The 21,943-nt window shown below is 46.0% G+C and overlaps 1 protein-coding gene across 1 annotated transcript in view; it reads left to right on the top strand.

Annotated features, from left to right (window-relative positions):
* Positions 1–555: 555 nt before the first annotated feature.
* LOC310854527 (SH3 and multiple ankyrin repeat domains protein 2-like) overlaps positions 556–21,943 on the top strand; it is a gene marked incomplete at both ends in the record, with an annotated part of 149,655 nt that continues 128,267 nt past the window's right edge. The window contains 6 exon segments of the mRNA XM_083759207.1: positions 556–780; positions 8,139–8,345; positions 10,138–10,212; positions 14,598–14,706; positions 18,039–18,190; positions 19,966–20,133. Coding sequence (XP_083615333.1) covers positions 556–780; positions 8,139–8,345; positions 10,138–10,212; positions 14,598–14,706; positions 18,039–18,190; positions 19,966–20,133 — 936 coding nt within the window.

The following is a 21,943-nucleotide window of genomic DNA, read 5'->3' as shown; positions in this document are numbered from 1 at the left end:
TGGTTGGTCACTGCAGCCTAACTCTCACACTCACACACACACACACACACACACACACACACACACACACACACACACACACACACACACACACACACACACACACACACACACACACATTAACTGTACATTACCTGTACATGTACAGTATATATGATGATTTCGGGTGTGACAGTACAGTACAGTAGAGGGACCCCCTGGGGACCCCCACACGGTAACTCTGTCATTTCTCGACCGTTTCGGACACGGGGTGGCTCGCCGGAACCAGGCCGGACATCCTTGGCGCGTTCATGTGGGTCTGGAACTTCCGTTGCTAGGGCCCCGCCCACACCGTTGCTAGGGCACCGCCAGCGCCGTTTGTGTTGACCCAATCACATTAGCTTCTGTTTTAGTCGTGGCCTTTGCGCGCTTATTTCTCTGAAACTAATGCGCTGTCCATCTGTTCAACCGTGTTGACCAGATCAGTGCGCTGTCCTAGTCTCACTCCAGTTTGAGGTGATAGCCCGTCACCGTGGTGTATTTTTCCAGACTAATGAAACGTCCGTTCTGTTCCAGATGAATCCTCCAGGCCTGCAGGCCATGCTCCGGAGCCCCACCTCCAGCGAGGACGAGATGGCTCCGAGCTCGGAGGAGTCTGCGTCGTCCGACAGCTCCTCACGAGACGAGACCATCTACGAGACCATCGCGGCCACGTCGCCGTCGGGCCGCGCGCCGTTGGAACACGGTGCTGCCGCACACTCGCTGGTCGTACGCGTCTCCATCCCAGACCTGCAGCAGACGGTGAGTTGTTTGTGCGTGTGCGCGTGTGCGTGTATGCTAGCTGATGTGTTGTTGTAGTAAGTACTGTGAGCTGATGGTAGGTGTTGTAAGTACAGGGAGCTGATGGTAGGCATTGTTGTAAGTACTGGGAGCTGATCGTAGGTGTTGTTGTAAATACAGGGAGCTGATGGTAGGTGTTGTAAGTACTGGGAGCTGATGGTAGGTGTTGTAAGTACAGGGAGCTGATGGTATGTGTTGTTGTAGCTGATGGTAGATGTTGTTGTAAGTACTGGGAGCTGATGGTAGGTGTTGTTGTAAGTACTGGGAGCTGATGGTAGGTGTTGTTGTAAGTACTGGGAGCTGATGGTAGGTGTTGTTGTAGCTGATGGTAGATGTTGTTGTAAGTACTGGGAGCTGATGGTAGGTGTTGTTGTAAGTACTGGGAGCTGATGGTAGGTGTTGTTGTAAGTACTGGGAGCTGATGGTAGGTGTTGTTGTAAGTACTGGAAGCTGATGGTAGGTGTTGTTGTAAGTACAGGGAGCTGATGGTAGGTGTTGTAAGTACAGGGAGCTGATGGTATGTGTTGTTGTAGCTGATGGTAGATGTTGTTGTAAGTACTGGGAGCTGATGGTAGGTGTTGTAAGTACAGGGAGCTGATGGTAGGTGTTGTTGTAAGTACTGGGAGCTGATGGTAGGTGTTGTTGTAAGTACATGGAGCTGATGGTAGGTGTTGTTGTAAGTACATGGAGCTGATGGTAGGTGTTGTTGTAAGTACAGGGAGCTGATGGTAGGTGTTGTTGTAGCTGATGGTAGGTGTTGTTGTAAGTACTGGGAGCTGATGGTAGGTGTTGTTGTAAGTACAGGGAGCTGATGGTAGGTGTTGTTGTAGCTGATGGTAGGTGTTGTTGTAAGTACATGGAGCTGATGGTAGGTGTTGTTGTAGCTGATGGTAGGTGTTGTTGTAAGTACTGGGAGCTGATGGTAGGTGTTGTTGTAAGTACTGGGAGCTGATGGTAGGTATTGTTGTAAGTACAGGGAGCTGATGGTAGGTGTTGTTGTAAGTACAGGGAGCTGATGGTAGGTGTTGTAAGTACAGGGAGCTGATGGTAGGTGTTGTTGTAAGTACAGGGAGCTGATGGTAGGTGTTGTTGTAAGTACTGGGAGCTGATATTAGGTGTTGTAAGTACAGGGAGCTGATGGTAGGTGTTGTTGTAAGTACAGGGAGCTGATGGTAGGTGTTGTTGTAAGTACAGGGAGCTGATGGTAGGTGTTGTTGTAAGTACAGGGAGCTGATGGTAGGTGTTGTTGTAAGTACTGGGAGCTGATGGTAGGTGTTATTGTAAATAATTGCGGATGATACCACAGTGATCGGACTAATAACCGACGGTGATGAGAGGGCCTATAGGAGGGAGATAGAGGATCTAACTCTATGGTGCGATAACAATAACCTCTCACTTAACACCAATAAGACCAAAGAAATCATTGTAGACTTTAGGAAGTCCAAAGGCATCCACACCCCCATTTCCATCAAAGGGTCATCTGTCGACATAGTTGATAACTTTAAATTCCTGGGCATACATATCACTGACACATTCACATGGTCACTCAACAACGAGTACATCCTCAAGAAGGCGCAGCAGCGACTGTACTTTCTGAGGCGCCTTAAAAAATTTGGCTTAAGTACAAAAGGACTAGTGAACTTTTATCGCTGTATAATTGAAAGTGTCTTAACTGGCTGTATCACAGTGTGGTACGGTAACACGACCGCTCAGGACTGCAACAGGTTGCAGAGGACCATTAAAACAGCAGCTAAAATCATCGGCACTACAGAATTACCCAGTCTCCATAACATCTACACCACTCGCTGTATGAAAAAAGCCCATAACATCATGGAAGACACCAGCCACCCCGCAAATACCCTGTTCAAACTACTCCCCTCCAAAAAACGCTACCAGAGCATCAAATCTCGTACCACCCGTCTCAGTAACAGTTTTTACCCCCAGGCAGTCAGGCTGCTGAACAGCTGACCTTGAACTGTATTGCACTTCACTTCACTTGCACTTTCTTTTACTGTTTTTTGTCTTTTCTTGCACTATAGATGTTTGTTTATGTCCTGTGTATGTAAGACGGAGAGTGCTCTGAGCAAAATAAATTTCATTGTATGTATACTCTGTATCTATACAAATGACAAATAAACCTGAACCTGAACCTGAACCTGAACCTGAACCTGAGCTGATGGTAGGTGTTTTTGTAAGGACCTTGAGCTGATGGTAGGTGTGGCGCTCCATGTCCCAGAGGTCTGGCGCATTGTAACAGTGACAGACTCCTGCGTGTCTGGCTGGTACCGACCATAAGCCTCTCCTCCTGACCTACTTTCAGAACACTTTCCTCTCGCCTTTAAATGAGCTCGACCCCATGGTTCAGCCACCGATTCAAGTGACAAGACAGGTGTCTGGTTCACACAGGGCTGGAGAGGCAGAGCAACCATCCAACATCTTAAACCCTAGCATATCTATTCAGTACATTTCACAATAGACATGAGACTTAAACCCTATAGCACCTATTAATGACATGGTACACTTGTTACCACCCTGGGTCTGTAATAATAAATGGTTAGTTGGAATATAGGTATAGGGTTAATCGTCTTCTCCCTGGTATGAGGTGGCTTGATGAGAGAGTGATGTGTGACAGGTGTGTTAGCTGAGGAAGTGGGCAGAGGAGAGTGAGAGAGTGATGTGTGACAGGTGTGTCAGCTGAGGAAGTGGGCAGAGGAGAGTGATAGAGTAAGTGAATGCTTTGATGTGTGACAGGTGTGTTAGCTGAGGAAGTGGGCAGAGGAGAGTGAGAGAGTGATTTGTGACAGGTGTGTCAGCTGAGGAAGTGGGCAGATGAGAGTGAGAGTGTAAGTGAATGATTTGGAAAGAAGGTGTTGCCTCGGAGCCTGGAGGAGGTGATTGGTCCCCGGCTGGTGGTGGAGGAGGATAAAAGTCCTCTCTTCACTCCCATGTGGACTGCCAGAAAACCCACTGCTCACTCTGTGCGCTCCATAATGTGTTTCCCTCCTAGTGTCATGGTCTGTCTGTTATCATGAGGTTATATCTTCCCTTCTTCTCTGGAGTCCTGCCTCAAAGCAGACCAGAGGTAGAAAACTGTCGTTCCCTGCCTGTCATTGCTATAATAGGGACACATGCATCAGTAAGCAGGAACTGGGGGTGGCAATGAAGAACCGGGAAGTCTGGCGTGAACCGTGGCGTGGCATTGCAAAATCCATGGTCTCGACCGCTGTCGGAAAATTATGAAATGATGTTCATGAGTTAACCATCACCTTACAACATAAATGTCAAACTCAAGGCCTGGGGGTCAAATCAGGCCCGTGAATGAATTATCTTTGGCCCGCGGGATGATATTTAATTAGTATTAGAACTGGCCCTCTGGTATATTGCACGGACCACCATAATTAAGTCCCACGATGCACTGCGAGTGCATTGGCGCGTAACGAGGGCCCGCGAGCAGAAGACTGCGTCTTCTCTTCACTATTGATCAGCAGTGAAAGTATATCACCTATGGTCAACTTTCAGCTACCCCTCTCCCCAAAAATGGCTAAATGAAAGGTGGACTCTGAAAACAGGGGTTTTCAAGTGAGGTGGCAGGCAGAGGGCAAACCTCTGTGGGTCTTCTGTGTGGAGACAGTGTGGCTGTAATGAAAGAATATTACCTAAGAAGACTATGATAAGAAATTAATGCAACTGGGACCCATCGTCGTCATGTTGCGATCCAGTTCCCCCTAGGCGGGTGCCGTAACATGAAATGGGGTCTCGTCCGGGACAGACTTAAATCACAATAGACAGACTTGTTTGTAAAACCTGTATTGTGCCAATAAAAGCGGATCATTCAGCCCAAATAAAACATCTACAAGCTTGGGTTTATTCCAGTGACGATGATCTGGTGTAGAGGGAACAGGGACAAGACAATGAGGTGTATAGTATTGAAATTGCTAAGATATTGTCAAGCGTTGGGGTTAGGGTTAGTGTTCTTTCTTTGGCTATAGTAACAGCTATAGGGCTGAGCAGAGCCACAAACCACATAGCTTAAGATCTTGCTGTTGCATCGCAACATGTTTTCTTCACCATCCTCTTTAAATAAAGAGGATGGCGGCCTACTTGTGTGTAGCATCCCTCCGTTTCGCCTGTTATATGGAAGTGTGTGCCGTACAGAAATGGTTTGTGCAGGACTCAGGGGAGAGAGAGACAGAGGAGACTTGAGTGGGAGTTGATATATAGATTGTTTCTGTAACTGTGGGTTGGGGGCGGGCGACCCCCCCCCCCCCAACCCCTCCATTCAGAGGAACGTGTCATTGTTAAACCACTTGTGTGGGAGAAGCAGACAACTAAATAGATCTCTTTTAAATGAGTGAGAGAGCAGAGTCTCTGTGTGTGTGTGTGTGTGTGTGTGTGTGTGTGTGTGTGTGTGTGTGTGTGTGTGTGTGTGTGTGTGTGTGTGTGTGTGTGTGTGTGTGTGTGTGTGTGTGTGTGTGTGTGTGTGTGTGTGTGTGTGTGTGTGTGTGTGTGTGTGTGCGTGCCTCAGGCGCGGAGCCAGGGATTCTTTATGAGTAAGGCATAGCCAGCACGAGGTAGGCAGGCACCCGGCCGCAGATTGCCTCCATAGCTGATAGAAGCCTGATTGTCTCTGTAGAGACCGACAGGCAACAGACTCTGGTTCTTCCCCAGCACGGGTGGTGGTGGTGGTGGTGGTGGTGAGCGGGCCTGGTGTGATTGATGCCGTGGTGGTGGTAGCCTATACTCTACCGCACAGGTTTAGGCGTCATTGGGTCTAAAATAAGTTTGCAAAGTAATTTTTCTTTCTCCGGTGCTATTGCTGTGTCTCTGCTCTGTCTCTCATCAATCAGACGAAGAATGAGGTCGGGACTCGGGTCGTGTGTATGGTGTTTATACGTCGTCACAGAATGGGGTGCGGGACATTTCACACACCAGAGTGTGAAAAGACTCAAACCACCTTCAGACATGTGCATTTTTCTGTCTGCTACACTGTCTGTCCGCCTTGAGTAGCGGCTTTAGGCGGCATATCATTTTAAATAAATGGTTCTCGAGGGGAGGCAGAAACGTAGCCATGGGAGGCAGCTGCCTGCTCTTGCCTTTAGTAGATAAGCCACTGGCGTGCGTGCGTGCGTGTGGCATCACTCTGTTTCTCTCTGGCATCCTTCCAAAGAAGATGATGATGATGCTACACCACTAAAAGACGACAAGATAAATTGACTAGAAGAGATGGCATTGGGAATGAATGGAAGTCACTTTGACGTCTGACACAAAGTGACTCATGATCTCACTTTGTGTCCCCCGCTGTCCAGTCGCTATAGTCACGGCGGTAGATTGAATCATACCTCCCGTTGTTGTCGATCACATCGAGAGTGTTTTGGCCACATTTAGCTGCTACATCCACATCCGGGATGACATCCGGTCCGTCGGGAAAAGTTCTCCTCTGCTATAAATCGCTTGGGCGTTATGATTTAATGGATTAAATAACATATGATTTAATGGATTAAATAACCTCTGATTTAATGCATTAAATAACCCCGGGCGATCGGAGTGTTAATGCCATACCCGAAGACAGCATTCAGGAGATGACTCCTAAACTTGAACGCAGCATTTTTGCGTTGAACACATTTGTTTCTAAATCCATGTCGTACACTATGCTGTCAGTGGGTTGGACAGGGTGGTGAATGTCTCTGATGATGCTGTCAGTGGGTTGGACAGGGTGGTGAATGTCTCTGATGATGCTGTCAGTGGGTTGGACAGGGTGGTGAATGTCTCTGATGATGCTGTCAGTGGGTTGGACAGGGTGGTGAATGTCTCTGATGATGCTGTCAGTGGGTTGGACAGGGTGGTGAATGTCTCTGATGATGCTGTCAGTGGGTTGGACAGGGTGGTGAATGTCTCTGATGATGCTGTCAGTGGGTTGGACAGGGTGGTGAATGTCTCTGATGATGCTGTCAGTGGGTTGGACAGGGTGGTGAATGTCTCTGATGATGCTGTCAGTGGGTTGGACAGGGTGGTGAATGTCTCTGATGATGCTGTCAGTGGGTTGAGGGCGGTGTGTCTCTGCGAAACTAGACTTCGGTGGTCTATATCCTGTTATTTACACTCTCTCTCTCTCTCTCTCTCTCTCTCTCTCTCTCTCTCTCTCTCTGACTTTACCATGAACACTGAAATATTCATCTATTCCCACTGCTTCAGAAAAGTGCTTTGACAATAGGATATCATACAGAATTGTGTGTGTGTGTGTGTGTGTGTGTGTGTGTGTGTGTGTGTGTGTGTGTGTGTGTGTGTGTGTGTGTGTGTGTGTGTGTGTGCGCACAGCCAGTGCTTTCACACTTGAATAATTCAAACATATAGTCACTCTGTATCCTCACCGCACGCACGCACGCACACACACTAATTCACACACACACACACACACACACACACACACACACACACACACACACACACACACACACACACACACACACACACACACACACACACACACAGTAAAAACATTGACAACATTTAATGTAATGTGAAGCATCCATCTCATATGTAAATATTTAAACTTTTCATTTTTTATTCATGTCATGTCTACTAACTAAAAGCTCACGACACGTGTTGACACTTCACCCCTTGTGCAACCAGAGCTTATTTTAATGATGTTTACGACACAACATACTGGGTTTTTATGTGTATAATGTGTGTTTTTAAGATATTCTAGTCATGACGCACTCCACAAGGAATCATTATTTATAGGAATTCAGCGATCCAGTCAAACCCTACTCAAACACACAGACTTCAGTATTGTTCTGGCTATAGGGTGCACATTTCAAATTGTGCTTTACTGTTATCTACTACAAATACTATTAACATTGAGTGACTGGAGTTTATTAAAACTGGGTGAAATGTCCCTTTAAGTGACAGTGAAATACATCTCTCTCTCTCTCTCTCTCTCAATTCAATTCAATTCAATTCAATTCAACAGGCTTTATTGGCATGACGTTTTACAAGTGTTGCCAAAGCACAATCATAGATATGACAAACAACAACATAACAACATAATATCAATGACATGAAAGAAAATATATATAAAATAAAGCAGGTGGTGCAGAAAATAAAACATGGCATACTGTATGTGTGTCCTACTGGTTGTCCCTTTTCTTGTGACAGGAATTGACATATTTTGCAGCCAAAACTGCACATTCTTTCTGTTCCCCCAGAAGGACTGGTAATCTTTCCCTTTCTGTCATACTTCGGAATTCTGGGAAATTTGTTTAAACTTTTGGGAAGAACTCCTCTCTAATATTTCTCTCTAATATTTCTCTCTCTCTCAGAAGTGCATGCGTCTGGACCCGGACTCTACGGTGTGGACGTCCAAGCAGCGCATCCTGTGCACGTTGAGCCAGAGCCTGAAGGACGCTCTGAACTACGGCCTGTTCCAGCCCGCCAGCAACGGACGCGACGGGAAGTTTCTGGACGAGGAACGCACCCTGCGCGAGTACCCTCAGCCAATCAGCAGCAAGGGGGTCCCATGTCTAGAGGTACGTACCCTCAGCCAATCAGCAGCAAGGGGGTCGCATGTCTAGAGGTACGTACCCTCAGCCAATCAGCAAAGGGGTCCCATGTCTAGAGGTACGTACCCTCAGCCAATCAGCAAAGGGGTCCCATGTCTAGAGGTACGTACCCTCAGCCAATCAGCAAGGGGGTCGCATGTCTAGAGGTACGTACCCTCAGCCAATCAGCAAGGGGGTCGCATGTCTAGAGGTAGGTACCATCAGCCAATCAGCAGCAAGGGGGTCACATGTCTAGAGGTACGTACCCTCAGCCAATCAGCAGCAAGGGGGTCCCATGTCTAGAGGTACGTACCCTCAGCCAATCAGCAGCAAGGGGGTCCCATGTCTAGAGGTACGTACCCTCAGCCAATCAGCAAAGGGGTCCCATGTCTAGAGGTACGTACCCTCAGCCAATCAGCAGCAAGGGGGTCCCATGTCTAGAGGTACGTACCCTCAGCCAATCAGCAGCAAGGGGGTCCCATGTCTAGAGGTACGTACCCTCAGCCAATGAGCAAGTTTACACTGATTGGCTGTGGTGCCGTGAGGGCACATTGCCGCGTCAACAAACACCTAGACCAGGCGTCTCTTCCAGGTTTTTAAAAAGCGGGCGGATGGAAGCGTAAAACGCTTTGCCGATGCTACAAGTCGAAGCGGCGCACTAGCGCCATTTCCATTCACCTGGCCGCCATGCAGGGTGGAAGGGCGCCATCAGGCCCCAGTTGACCCGTTGGCGTCCCGTTTGTCGTCTTTATTTATGTAATAGTTTCCAACAGGGCCGCCCGCGCACGCTTGCCCCGGCCCCGGCCCTTGCTATGACGCACGGCCCGAAATTGTCCTCTCTTCGCCCGTTTAATTTTTTTTTCATACATAACATATTATACCACTATATCCAGAGGGAATTTTCCTGGATTATTAGATGTCTATTAAGATCAGACTTTGCGGAAGAGTTAAAGGGTGGTAAGAGGAGACTTACCTATAGCCACAGTTTGTCTAATATGCTAAATGTGTGACAGTTAGACGAATTAGACGAACTGCGACTAGGTAAGTCGGTATGTCTTCTTTTATAGTTAACCGATTCCACTGCCATGTATTTCATCGAACTCCCGTTGCGAGATTTGCCACCAATTAGTGTCATGGTGCAGCCCCGGTGTCCAGTCACGTTACTTCAATTTACAATTTAGACATTTAGGCAGAGTGATTTACAGTAAGCAAGAACACACAAAAAACACATGATAATACATCAAATACATATAAACAGTCATCATGAATCATACTGTACATAAGCTAAGAACCTAACAATGGAATATCTATATAATGGAACTAAGTATGTGTATACACTATGCTATGTCTACATAAAGTGCAATTCACATAAGTCGAGCCTATGCATACGCCTGTAGGTCGTCGAGGCTAGGGCAAGTGCTACAGGCTGAGATGGAGTCTGAAGAGGTGGGTTTTCAGACTGCCACTTCATGTCTCTTCCTTTCATATAATCTTCCTTGATGTGGTCACTCTGTGAAAGATAGAGATAACGTAGCCATGTTGGAATCCCACAGTGTTCTGTATGTCCTTCTGCAAATCTGGAGATAAAGAATCAAAAGATAAAGACTGAGTAATACGTGCATTTCTTGACCGGAAGAGTTACCGCTCTCTTTCTATCTGTTGCTCGGATTGACGATGAGAGGGGGTGGAGCCATGTTTGAAGTCCTGTTTGGCAACAACACTCACCTCTGTGTAATTCCCTGGATGAGGTCATGACCTTTGAACCCTTTGTCCTCCACAGTTCCGCTACAAGAGCAGAGTGTACAGACAGCCGCCACATGTGGACGAGAAGATGATCGCTAAGCTCCACACCAAGGTATGCATTTATCTATCTATCTCAGGCTCAAAACGTGTCACATTGCGACGCGTTCTGAGCTTGTAGATCGGCTATTTTCGCTATAGGCTATTTTAATCAAAGTCTTGATTAAAAAAAAATGGACTTGAGTACAAAAGTGCAAAAAGTACATAGAAGCTCACAATGCGTTGCAACCTTTTCTGCTATACTTTTCTGCTATTTTCAAATGGCCGCAATGTGCATGGGGCTCAGTCGGTTAATGCATGTTCTGTAATAATGATCAAAATCTACAAAGTAACTCGTAACTAAATAATAATAATATAATTGTAGTGGGGTAAAAGTACAATATTTGCCTCTGAGATGTAGTGGCGTAGAATTACTGAAAATTTGACATACTCTATTAAAGTACAAATACCTCAACATTGTAATTAAGTCCAGTACTTGAGTAAAAGTGCTTATAGTTACTTTCCATCACTGTAAATAGGAGCTTGATTGTTACTGCACCTGCTGCTGTATTTCTGCACGATGGAAGGCTCTTTGGGGATGTGTGTGTGTGTGTGTGTGTGTGTGTGTGTGTGTGTGTGTGTGTGTGTGTGTGTGTGTGTGTGCGTGTGCGTGTGCATGTGCGTGTGCGTGGAGATGAATCCGATAACTGAGTGATTTTTTAAATATTTGAAGGCCCCTCTTCTCCACCCTAGTACTCTACCCTCCACTTGACATTGAGGTGAAGTGGAGGCTCTGGTTCCGCTAATGGAAACGATCAAGCCGTAGAACATTTAAAACATTCTCTCTCTTCCGGACGCTCATATTCACAAAGTACTAAACCTGCAGTACTTGTTGTGAGTATAGGGGTGGGTCCCGGACCTCAGGACCCAGTATGTACCGAACCAAACGTTCCTGTGGTACCGGGTACCCATTACAATAATTACATTTCGGTTCTCTCTATCGGTTCCCACAAACACGCAGTCACACGATATTTCTTTATTTTCTTCCCTTAATAGACGCGCAGGGAACAGAGCTGATCTACAAGCCCACACCGCGTTGCATCAGCGACGCGTTGTGGGCTTGTGGCTTGCAGAGGCGGAGCTATCTCTCTGCATGGAGTTAGTTGTTGAGGAGTCTGTGACAGTGACACGCGTTTCTTAAACGTAATTTTCAAGTGAAGTTTATGAGAGGGGACAGGAATCTTGCGCCTTGCCTGAGTCTTCACTGCATACCTGCGCACGTATGCAGTGAAGACTCAGGCAAGGCGCAAGATTCAATTTGAATCAACATGAGACGAGAGAGGAGAGAGAAAGCGTTGGTGCACTCACTTCGAATGCGCATCCCCCCCCCCCCCCCCCCCGTGTGTGTGTGCGCGTGTGTGTGTGTGTGTGTGTGTGTGTGTGTATCTGACACATTGGAAAGAAGCAACACAAAAGCAGAGTAAACTAGAATGCTATCTGGCCCTAAACAGAGAATACACAGTGGCAGAATACCTGAGCATTGTAACCGACCCAAAACAAAGAAAAATCTTAACCAGGTACAGACTCAGTGAGCACAGTCTCGCGATCGAGAAAGGCCGTCATAGGCAGACCTGTGTCCCGAGAGAAGACAGACTATGCACCCACTGCACACAAAATGAAGTGGAAACCGAGCTACACTTCCTAACCATCTGTCCATTGTACCAAGACATCAGAGACACATACTTCCCACCAGGGGCGGAGCTAACGGGGGTGTAGGGGGGGTGGTCACACCCCGGCCCGGACCTCCTGAGGGCCCGGGCTGTCAGCTGACCGATTGACGATTTTTACACAGTCACTCACGACTGATAAAACCAGCGGGCCCCGCGAATCCCGCAATTAACCAGATACAGAGCTTATATAGCCTATATAATAGCCTACACTTTAGCAAAATATCATGTCTGATGAGAATGTACTGCGCTGGACTGTACAAGCACCGTGGAGTCTGTCTCAAGCCCACCACACACCGGCTGCGTCCGCCGCGCGGCGCGGACACAGCCGCCTCCATTATTTTCAATGAACCTAACGCACACCGGCTCCGTCCGCCGCGTCGCGCCGCGGCGCCTGGCGCGCCGATAGAACCCAGTTCTATTTTCCAGGCGGCGCCGCGCGGCGCCGCGCGGCAACGCGCCGCAGACGGTCGCAGACGGTGTGTGTCGGGCTTCACACTCTCTCCAACAGACATCCTCACTTCTCAGCCACGCTCCAAAAGTGCAGCACCTGTCACTCATTAGTAGGCTAATCACTGTGAGGATTTAGGAGTGCATATGTGTGGACTTCCTTTTCTCCACAACGGACTGTTTAGATTCTAAACCCCTTCTTGTTTCTTTTCCCTGTGTGCGATCACTCAGAAGGTGAAACAGAACACAAACATGAGTAGTAGACTATTTATTTTTTAACACACTGACGCACGCACCTCTCTCTCTCTCTACGTCTCTCTCTCTCTCTCTCTCTACGTCTCTCTCTCTGTCTCTATGTCTCTCTCTCTCTCTACGTCTCTCTCTCTCTCTCTCTCTCTCTCTCTCTCTCGTGTGTGCACTGCTGCGCAATGTCACAGACACAGGCGCGATCAATAATATATAGCATAAATAATAGGCAAAATATAGCACTTTCCCTCTATCTGTGACTGTGATCAGCTCCTCACACACAACTCCTCTCTCGACTCTCGTTCATGCACGCCTGCTCAAATTAGCAGCAACTGTTTGCGTAAATGTTTTTTTTTTTTTCGTCGGGGGGGGGGGGGGGGGGGGGGGGGGGGGGGGGGCTGTTGAGAGTCAGGTTCGGTGAGGCCCGGTCGTGCCGTCTCACACCCCGGCCCGGGCCAATGTTGTTCCGCCACTGCTTCCCACAGATTACAACCACACACAGAGATTTTGAAAACATGACCAATGACAAAAAAATCCCATATCTGCTGGGCGAAGTACAACAATGTGCAAACACAGCAGCAAGATTTGTGAGTTGCTGTGATAGGAGAAGGATATCAAATGGAACACAACCACCCTAAAGACTAATCATTGTGTATATTCCTGCACTATACCTGCATCGAGTGACCTTGGTACATAGAATTTGATCTATTGAAGATTCTGACCTTCAAATGTACATCATTTTTGTTTTGATTGTATTGCTGTATTGTTGTATTGTTCTTTCTGCTTTGGCAATGTAAACTTATGTTTTCTCATGCCAATAAAGCCCTTTGAATTGAATTGAAATTGTGTGTGTGTGTGATCACGGCGTAGGGTTCAGAGGCCCAGTCAGTTTAGAGCTTGCCAGTCTAACTTCGAAGAGAGGTGGCGAAAAAACAACAAAAGATAGCCTACTTTGGGCAGCCCGTGTGCATGCACATTTCTGTTAGTAGCAAACTTTGACAGGAAAAGATTCGCTCACCGTATAGAAAAAGAAGTAAAACTCCTTAGACTGAGACTTAGAAAAACAGTTTTCTCAGTGCTTCAGTGTTAGTAGCAAACCACAGCATGTCAGCCGCCTTTGTTTTCAATGATCCCCCCATTAGCACGTCGATCGGAAAACCTGTTCTCACCTATCCGCCGGAGATGCGCTGCCCCTCCCCCCCACTTCATTAGCGATGCTAATTTGCCCAGTCAATCGTGTGTGTGTGTGTGTGTGTGTGTGTGTGTGTGTGTGTGTGTGTGTGTGTGTGTGTGTGTGTGTGTGTGTGTGTGTTGCTCTCAGATCTCAGACATGCTTTATTTGTTATTGGTAATAAGAGAAAAATACAACACTAAAAAGGAGGAAAACTTGTATTATACAGAATAGATATTATATTTAAAATAATCACTATATTATCCACAAATGGCTCAATAAAGGAGAGGATGTTATACTATTCATTATACTTCGTCATAAATTGACATTGAGCTTTTTTGTTAAATAAACATTTGATCTCATACCATTTTGGAATCGAAAAAGGGAACCGTTAAGAACCAGAATCGATAAACAGAACCAGAATCGGTACCGGATTCGCAAAAATCCAAACGATACCCATCCCTAGTTGTGAGTCAAAGCACTGATACGTTATTAGATTATATCTTACTCAACAAGTGAAAGTATAGCTGTAAAAGTTGTACTTGTAAAGGAGTACAGGCTCGGTCCATTGGTGTGTCTGATCTGCGTGTGCATCCCCTTGTAAAGTGGCTTCTTTGACACTCCACTCTATGCATGCACATATCCTCTGTTATTATTGTTATTGTTATTGTTATTATTACTCCAACCTTCTGCTTCCCATCTCCTAAAAAGGTCCGCCCACTTCACACAGATATACAGGAAGTAAACGGAGATTGCGAGTCTTGCTATTTCCGTCTTGGCTTTAAACAACTGGTAAACCACTGTATCTCTCTCTCTCTCTCTCTCTGTCTCTGTCTCTGTCTCTGTCTCTGTGTCTCTCTCTCTCAGGCCAACCTGAGGAAGTTCATGGACTTCATCCAACACGGTCAGGTGGATAAGATCAGTAAGATGTTGGACAGAGGCCTCGACCCCAACTACCACGACCCTGAGACTGGAGGTATGACCTCGACTGACCCCTAAACCTAAAGACTGGAGGTCCGAGTGGAATAGTGGTAGTTGGAGTGGCAACACGCTTTGATCTCGCCCCAATGAGGCTATAGTTCCAAACATTGGAACTATCCCATTGCATTCCATTGTTACAATGGGACTCAATGCTAGTGTCGCCACTCTCTTACTATTCCATTCGGGCTGGAGGTTTGACCTCTGACCCCAACTACCATGACCCTGAGACTGGAGTTATGACCTTTGACCCCTAACTACCATGACCCTGATATTGAAGGTATGACTCCTAACCTATTTTGGGTCTTCAATCCGGCTTGAGTCCTCGGCATGGAAGGGACTACAGACTGAAAAACTATAAAAACAGTAAATGATAAATGATTTAATTGCACTTTTATAGCGCTTTTCCAAGTGCTCAAAGCGCTTTACAACGTTTCATTCATTCATACATTGGGAGGTGAAGCGGCGAACAGTCGACGCCAGCGTCCTCACTTCCCACATTCACAAACCAATGGTGGCGAGCTCATACCGTCCGACTCATTGGAGGCAATGTAAGGTTCAGTGTCTTGCCCAAGGACACTTCGACATGTGGACAGGAGGAGGAGCCGGGATTCGAACCGCCGACCCAGGGATCATTGGACGACCTGCTCTACCTCCTGAGTCAACAGCCACAATGACGTTGAAGAGTTTCTAAAAAGTCACCAGAAAAGAAATTCAACGTGAAAACCACCCTAGATCTTTTACCCAAACATGTCCGCAAGACTCATTCCTGGTGCACCGTTCTGTATTAGCCCCTCCTCCTATCACCATATGATCATACCTTTATGGCCATTTTACTGTGGCATGAAACAGCTGCTCCAACTCTGCGTTAATGGAACATTACTTATTGAATGTCTAAGATGTATGTTGTTTATATAGGCTACTGTGTGTGTGTGTGTGTGTGTGTGTGTGTGTGTGTGTGTGTGTGTGTGTGTGTGTGTGTGTGTGTGTGTGTGTGTGTGTGTGTGTGTGTGTGTGTGTGTGTGTGTGTGCGCGCGTGTGTGTCGTTTATGAAACATTACTTAGTGAATGTCTGATAGATCACACCTCATTACTCCATTGTTCCCCTTCAGCTCAAGGTTTCCTTCACATGAACACACACACACACACACACACACACACACACACGCAGGCACGCACGCAAGCAAACACACACACACACACACACACACACACACACACACACACACACACACCTTCTGTTTCCCTGAACTGCAGCCATAAATCCTTGTTATTGACGTGAGACTGAGCAAGCAGGTCAGTCAGACATGGACTCCCCTTCAACACCCTGTCGGACTATGGAGGAAGTTTTAGGAGGTTTTTCTGACCGGTATCACATTTAGCTTTAGTCTATAGCTTTAAACTGGACGATGAATAGGCCTTTAGTCGACTAAAATCTCATGATATTTAGTCGACTAAAGGCCTATTCATAGTCCAGTTTTTTGGTGAAGAGTTGACCAGCAAATAAAAAGTGGTAAAAACAGAGAGATGTGTTGTTGTGACATCATATTGTAGTTTTCGGTGGGTCACCTCTTCACCGAAAACTGGGCATTAAGGGCCTTAAGGGCACTATTTTCGTCAGTGCCTTACCCCTCATCCCTAGTATATACCTCTTTGCCTTTAAAAAAAAAGAAAAAGAAAAATAAGAGGTTCAAAGACAAACTGAAGACCTCTCTCTCTCTCTCTCTCTCTCTCTCTCTCTCTCTCTAACTCTGTCTGTCTGTCTGTCTGTCTGTCTGTCTATTATCTCTCTCTCTCTCTCTAACTCTGTCTGTCTGTCTGTCTGTCTATTATCTCTCTCTCTCTCTCTCTCTCTCTCTCTCTCTCTCTCTCTCATCGTGTCACACAGAACAGATTGATAGTGATTAGTCACACTCCACCGACCTGCAGATGAATTAATGACAGACACACGCTAAGAATAGACACGCACACACACACGCACACACGCACACACACACACACACACACACACACACACACACACACACACACACACACACACACACACACACACACACACACACACAGACTGAGGTAATGTATGGTGTTCGATCGCAGTCGTTCTGACGGTTGACTGGACCGATTGGGCTGATTTGTCTCATTTCAGATGGTTTGGTATGGCTCTGTCCAATGCATGACTCACAGCGTGATGTGACGGGAGTCTGTTACAGAGACTGTGTGAGTGAGCATGCCTCTCCATGACTCACCCCATGAGTAATAAACCCATTGACCGCCATTTAGGTAAAACATCGTCTACGGCCAGTGATTCCAGGCATTTTCACTAACCATGGAAACATCCTAGAATATTATTCCTCACAAGGACCCACTGCCCTGGTCACTTTGAAAGATGCAGTAGACACAGTAGATTAAAAATAATAACAATAATAATAATAAATTTTATTTATATAGCACTTTACATTCTCTCAAATGTCAGAGAGCATACATACAGAGTTAAAAGCACGGCAAGAAATAAAAATAAAAAAGTAAAAACAGCATATGCAACAATCAATTTCGTGGGACCCAGCCTGGCTAAACTAAAAGGGTTGGGTTAAAACTAAGTATAAAGGAAAGAAAAGAAAAGTCAAGGGAATGCTTTGGTATAAGGTAGGTTTTTATTCAATTTTTAAAAACATCAGTACTGTGGCTGGCGCTCTCAGGTGCAAGGGGGGATTCTTGTAGTGTCGGGGGGGATACACGACTGTGTCATCGCGATAATCCATTCCATAGTTATGAGCAGTTGAATGTGTCTTGTTTTCTCCAAAAGAAAAGAGAAATGTGAGTTTTGTATTAATATTTTAGTGTTATCCTAAACCTGCTGAAAAATGTTGTGATCACGTTATTTCTGGGTGAGCGCTTCTTCGTTGGTCCTGGGATCATTCACAGGCTGCGTTAGAGCGCCCTCTACCGTAAACCACTGAAAACACAGCATGACAAGAATCTCGTTAAACGCGTAACGTTTGGTCGGACGGCACTACGTACGGGACTGATTATGATTTTAAACATCACTAATAAGGTATAGACACATTTTAGCAGCACAGATCTTGTACCCTTTACCCTTTTCAGATTGGGGGTCTGCGACCAAATACTTTAGTTTGAGGGTCCTGGACTCCTGGACATGAAAAGGGTTTTGATGTGTTGTTGTAAAGTTGTCTGTGTCCAGAACCAGTGTTATACAGGTTTCTGTGTCTAAAGGTTTCTGTGTCCTTGTCTCTCCAGAGACCCCGCTGACCTTCAGAACCAGTGTTATACAGGTTTCTGTGTCTAAAGGTTTCTGTGTCCTTGTCTCTCCAGAGACCCCGCTGACCTTCGCGGCCCACCTGGACAATGTGTCGGACCAGATCAAGGTTCTGAAGAACGGAGGAGCTCATCTGGACTTCAGAGCCAGAGATGGAATGACAGCTTTGCACAAAGCAGCCCGCTCCAAGAACCTGGCATCCCTGATGGTACACGCACGCACGCACGCACGCACGCACGCACGCACGCACGCACGCACGCACGCACGCACGCACGCACGCACGCACGCACGCACGCGCGCGCACACACACACACACACACACACACACACACACACACACACACACACACACACACACACACACACACACACACACACACACACACACACACGGTGGCAGTGGCTCAGAGGTATATGTTTTTTGTTCTTGCTTATTGTCACTCTGGATTAAGAGCGTCTGCTAAATGCCTAAATTGTAGGAAAAAAAGGGGCAGGGTACAACACTTTTCTTTTAGACTTTATCTTCTTTCTAATTATTTGTTCAGCCCCAAAAATGTGTTTATTGTCATCATTTGTAAACTCGACTGTTGGCTTTGTCTGACAGTCCCTGGTGCCTCGTCGTTCTGAAATGGGGCGGGACTGCAATGCTCTATAGCATCTGTTTCAAACATTGAGCCTAAATCTTGTGACAGACTGTTATAAATGGAGCCTAATATTTCCCAGACTCTGTTAGAGCCTATTCATACTCCTATTTTACCGCTGTAGTGCTGAAATGATTTTGGCTCGTCAGAAATCTTCAGTAGCACCGAAGAGCCGACTTTAGGACGGTACCCCCCCCCCCCCCCCGAACCTCAAATGATGTCACATTGTAGACTCTATAGAGCCGAACCGACTATTATCCGGCTCTAAAATAGGAGTATGAATCGCGCCTTAGAGTTGGGTTATTCTTCAGACTAATATAGATGGGGCACGGTGGCACAGTTTGTAGTGCTGTCGCCTCACAGCTAGAAGGTCCTGGGTTCGATACCCGCTCGGGACGCTGTGGGTGCTGGCGGCATGTTTCCTCCTCCGCGTCATCAGTGCCCATACCCGAAGACGGGGTTGGCGAAAGGGCCCTTCTGTGTGGAGTTTGCATGTTCTCCCCGTGTCCCTATAGGGTAGGTACCCTAACAAAAAACATGCAGTAATCCTGGTCTCTAAACTGCCTCCCCCTGGCCAGCTGGGGCGCCTGATGGAGGGGAAAGGAACTGGTTGGAATAACGTGTTCCTTCCACGCGCTACGTCCAACCAGGGAAACTCCCCCCTGTCAGGTGTAAAGGAGCAACTTGGACACTCAGGCATGAAGGAAGCATGAGTTCAAGTCCGTTGCTCTCCCCTTGTCCCCCATATATGGGGACTAGGTTGGTGGAGGGTGTGTAGAGCCCAGGATCACATTAGATGATTGACACAGGGGTGAAACATGGGTTACAAAATCGTGGGATAAAAAAATATATTTAGAGACTAATATAAATGCATTTCTTGTAGACTCTGTTTCAGTTGGGTTTGTCTCCTGACTATTATCTAAATGTTTTACAGACTCTGCTACAGTTGGGTTTGTCTCCAGACTATTATCTAAATGTTTCACAGACTCTGTTACAGTTGGAATCGTCTCCTGACTATTATCTAAATGTTTTACAGACTCTGTTACAGTTGGGTTCGTCTCCAGACTATTATTGGAATGTTTTACAGACTCTGTTTCAGTTGGATTCGTCTCCTGACTATTATTGAAATGTTTTACAGACTCTGCTGCAGTTGGGTTTGTCTCCAGACTATTATCTAAATGTTTTACAGACTCTGCTGCAGTTGGGTTTGTCTCCAGACTATTATCTAAATGTTTTACAGACTCTGCTGCAGTTGGGTTCGTCTCCTGACTATTATCTAAATGTTTTACAGACTCTGCTGCAGTTGGGTTCGTCTCCTGACTATTATCTAAATGTTTTACAGACTCTGCTGCAGTTGGGTTCGTCTCCAGACTACAAGGACAGCCGTGGCCTGACGTCTGTGTATCACAGTGTGATGGTGGGAGGAGACGCGGGCTGCTGTGAGCTGCTGCTGCACCACCACGCCAAGGTCTGCTGCAAGGACGAGAACGGATGGAGCGAGGTTCATCAGGTACGCACGCAGGCACGCACGCAGGCACGCACGCAGGCAGGCACGCACGCACGCACAAACATACACGCACACGCAGACGCACATGCACACACAGAGCCAACTGTTTTGGCATCAGTTTTGGCATCAGTTTTGGCAGCCGGTGCCGGTTGTAGATAAAGCCATTCAGGGAGCTGAATGTGTCCATCATCCTGAGCCCAGAGTCTGTTTGGATGCTTTCCAACACCTCGTCTTTATCTGCTCGTTCACCATTAATGGTCCATTCTGTTCATGAAGTATCAATACAACCATTTGGATGGTTTCCAACAGCTCGTCTTCATCTGCTTGTTTCTAACTCAAATCTTTGCTACTGCAGGGAGGTCCCTCGAACTACATATTTTCTGTTTAAGAAATATCAATACAACCATTGAATTGTGCCAAACCCGATAACTGCTATATTTGTATTGTATTGTATTGTATTTGAGTTCCCAACAACGATGCACCAATTACCAATTGCCCAATTACCTCTCCCCAAGCCAATTTCATAGCTTTTTCTTCACTCATAGCGAGGAGACTTGGAAATCTGATAAACCTCCAACATTCACAACTTGGGGTCAAGGATGTTCTATCCTTTATACCGTTGGAGAAGCTCAGATACAACTCTCTAACAGGTACACATCTCGCCAGAAATGTGTAAAGGCTTGGTCCCCTTTCATTGAATTCACCCTTTCACTGTCTTTTTATGCTGTATCCTCGCTGTTATAAGTGTTTTCCTACATTTCCTTTTTCTGTTTCCCTTGATTTCTAGACTTAAGAGTGTACATCGTGTACACTCTTAAGTTTTTCATTTGTGCTTGTCATGTTTTATAGTGATAATTGGATGTGTGGTAACCTATTTTCCTTTATCAATTGTACTACTGTCTGGTTAGAGTCTGGTTGGTTCACTGTATCCTCTTAATCTAGTAAAAGGCAGTTTTTATTTTATTATTTCTTATTTTATTAATTTATTTTTATTTATATCCTTTATTACCTGTTTATTATTATCATGGTTTATGGTTTTATTATTGTTGCTTTTGTTGTTGTCTTCTTTCTCTGTGAGAGAAAAATCCTATAAATAAAGTAAAAAAAATAAAAAGTATCAATACAGTGTCAAAACCATAATGTAGAAACAGTCTGGTATTAAGCCCCCTCTGATTGGAACAAGAGGTAGAGCAGGTCATCCAATGATCCATGGGTCGGCGGTTCGAATCAATTTACAATTTACAATTTAGGCATTTAGCAGACGCTCTTAATCCAGAGCGATTTACAATAAGCAAGAACAAAAGCATGGGAATACATCACAAAAAAGCATTTATCATAAAACATGCGTAAGCTAAGAAAGTAACAGTGGAATATCTATATTATGAGACTATACATATAAACTATATCTATATACTACTATGCTATACATATGTACTATGGCGTGCTATGACTATATACAATGCAATTATAGTGCTGTCTACATAACATGCTATAAGTCTGTATCAGATGCTATCTAAGTCTACAGAAATGCTATCTAAGGGGGTAGGGTAAGTGCTGTGGGCCATGATGGAGTCTAAAAAGGTGGGTTTTCAGACTACGGCGGAAGATTGGGAGTGATGCTGCAGTTCTGACTGCAATGGGAAGTGCATTCCACAGTTTTGGAGCCAGAAGGGAGAAGAGTTTGGGACGTGTGGAGCGTTGTCCCGGCGTTTTTAGTGAGGGTACTTCCAGCTTCCCTGCGTTGGCTGATCTGATTGCGCGGGAGGGTTTGTAGGGTTCAATCATACTTGCAAGATATGGGGGAGCCATACCT

This window comes from Protomyctophum parallelum, assembly GCF_964188405.1.
Source record: "Protomyctophum parallelum genome assembly, chromosome: 2".
NCBI lineage: Eukaryota > Metazoa > Chordata > Actinopteri > Myctophiformes > Myctophidae > Protomyctophum > Protomyctophum parallelum.
The sequence above is the reverse complement of the archived record's forward strand: the minus strand, read 5'-3'. Positions and strand labels throughout refer to the sequence as shown.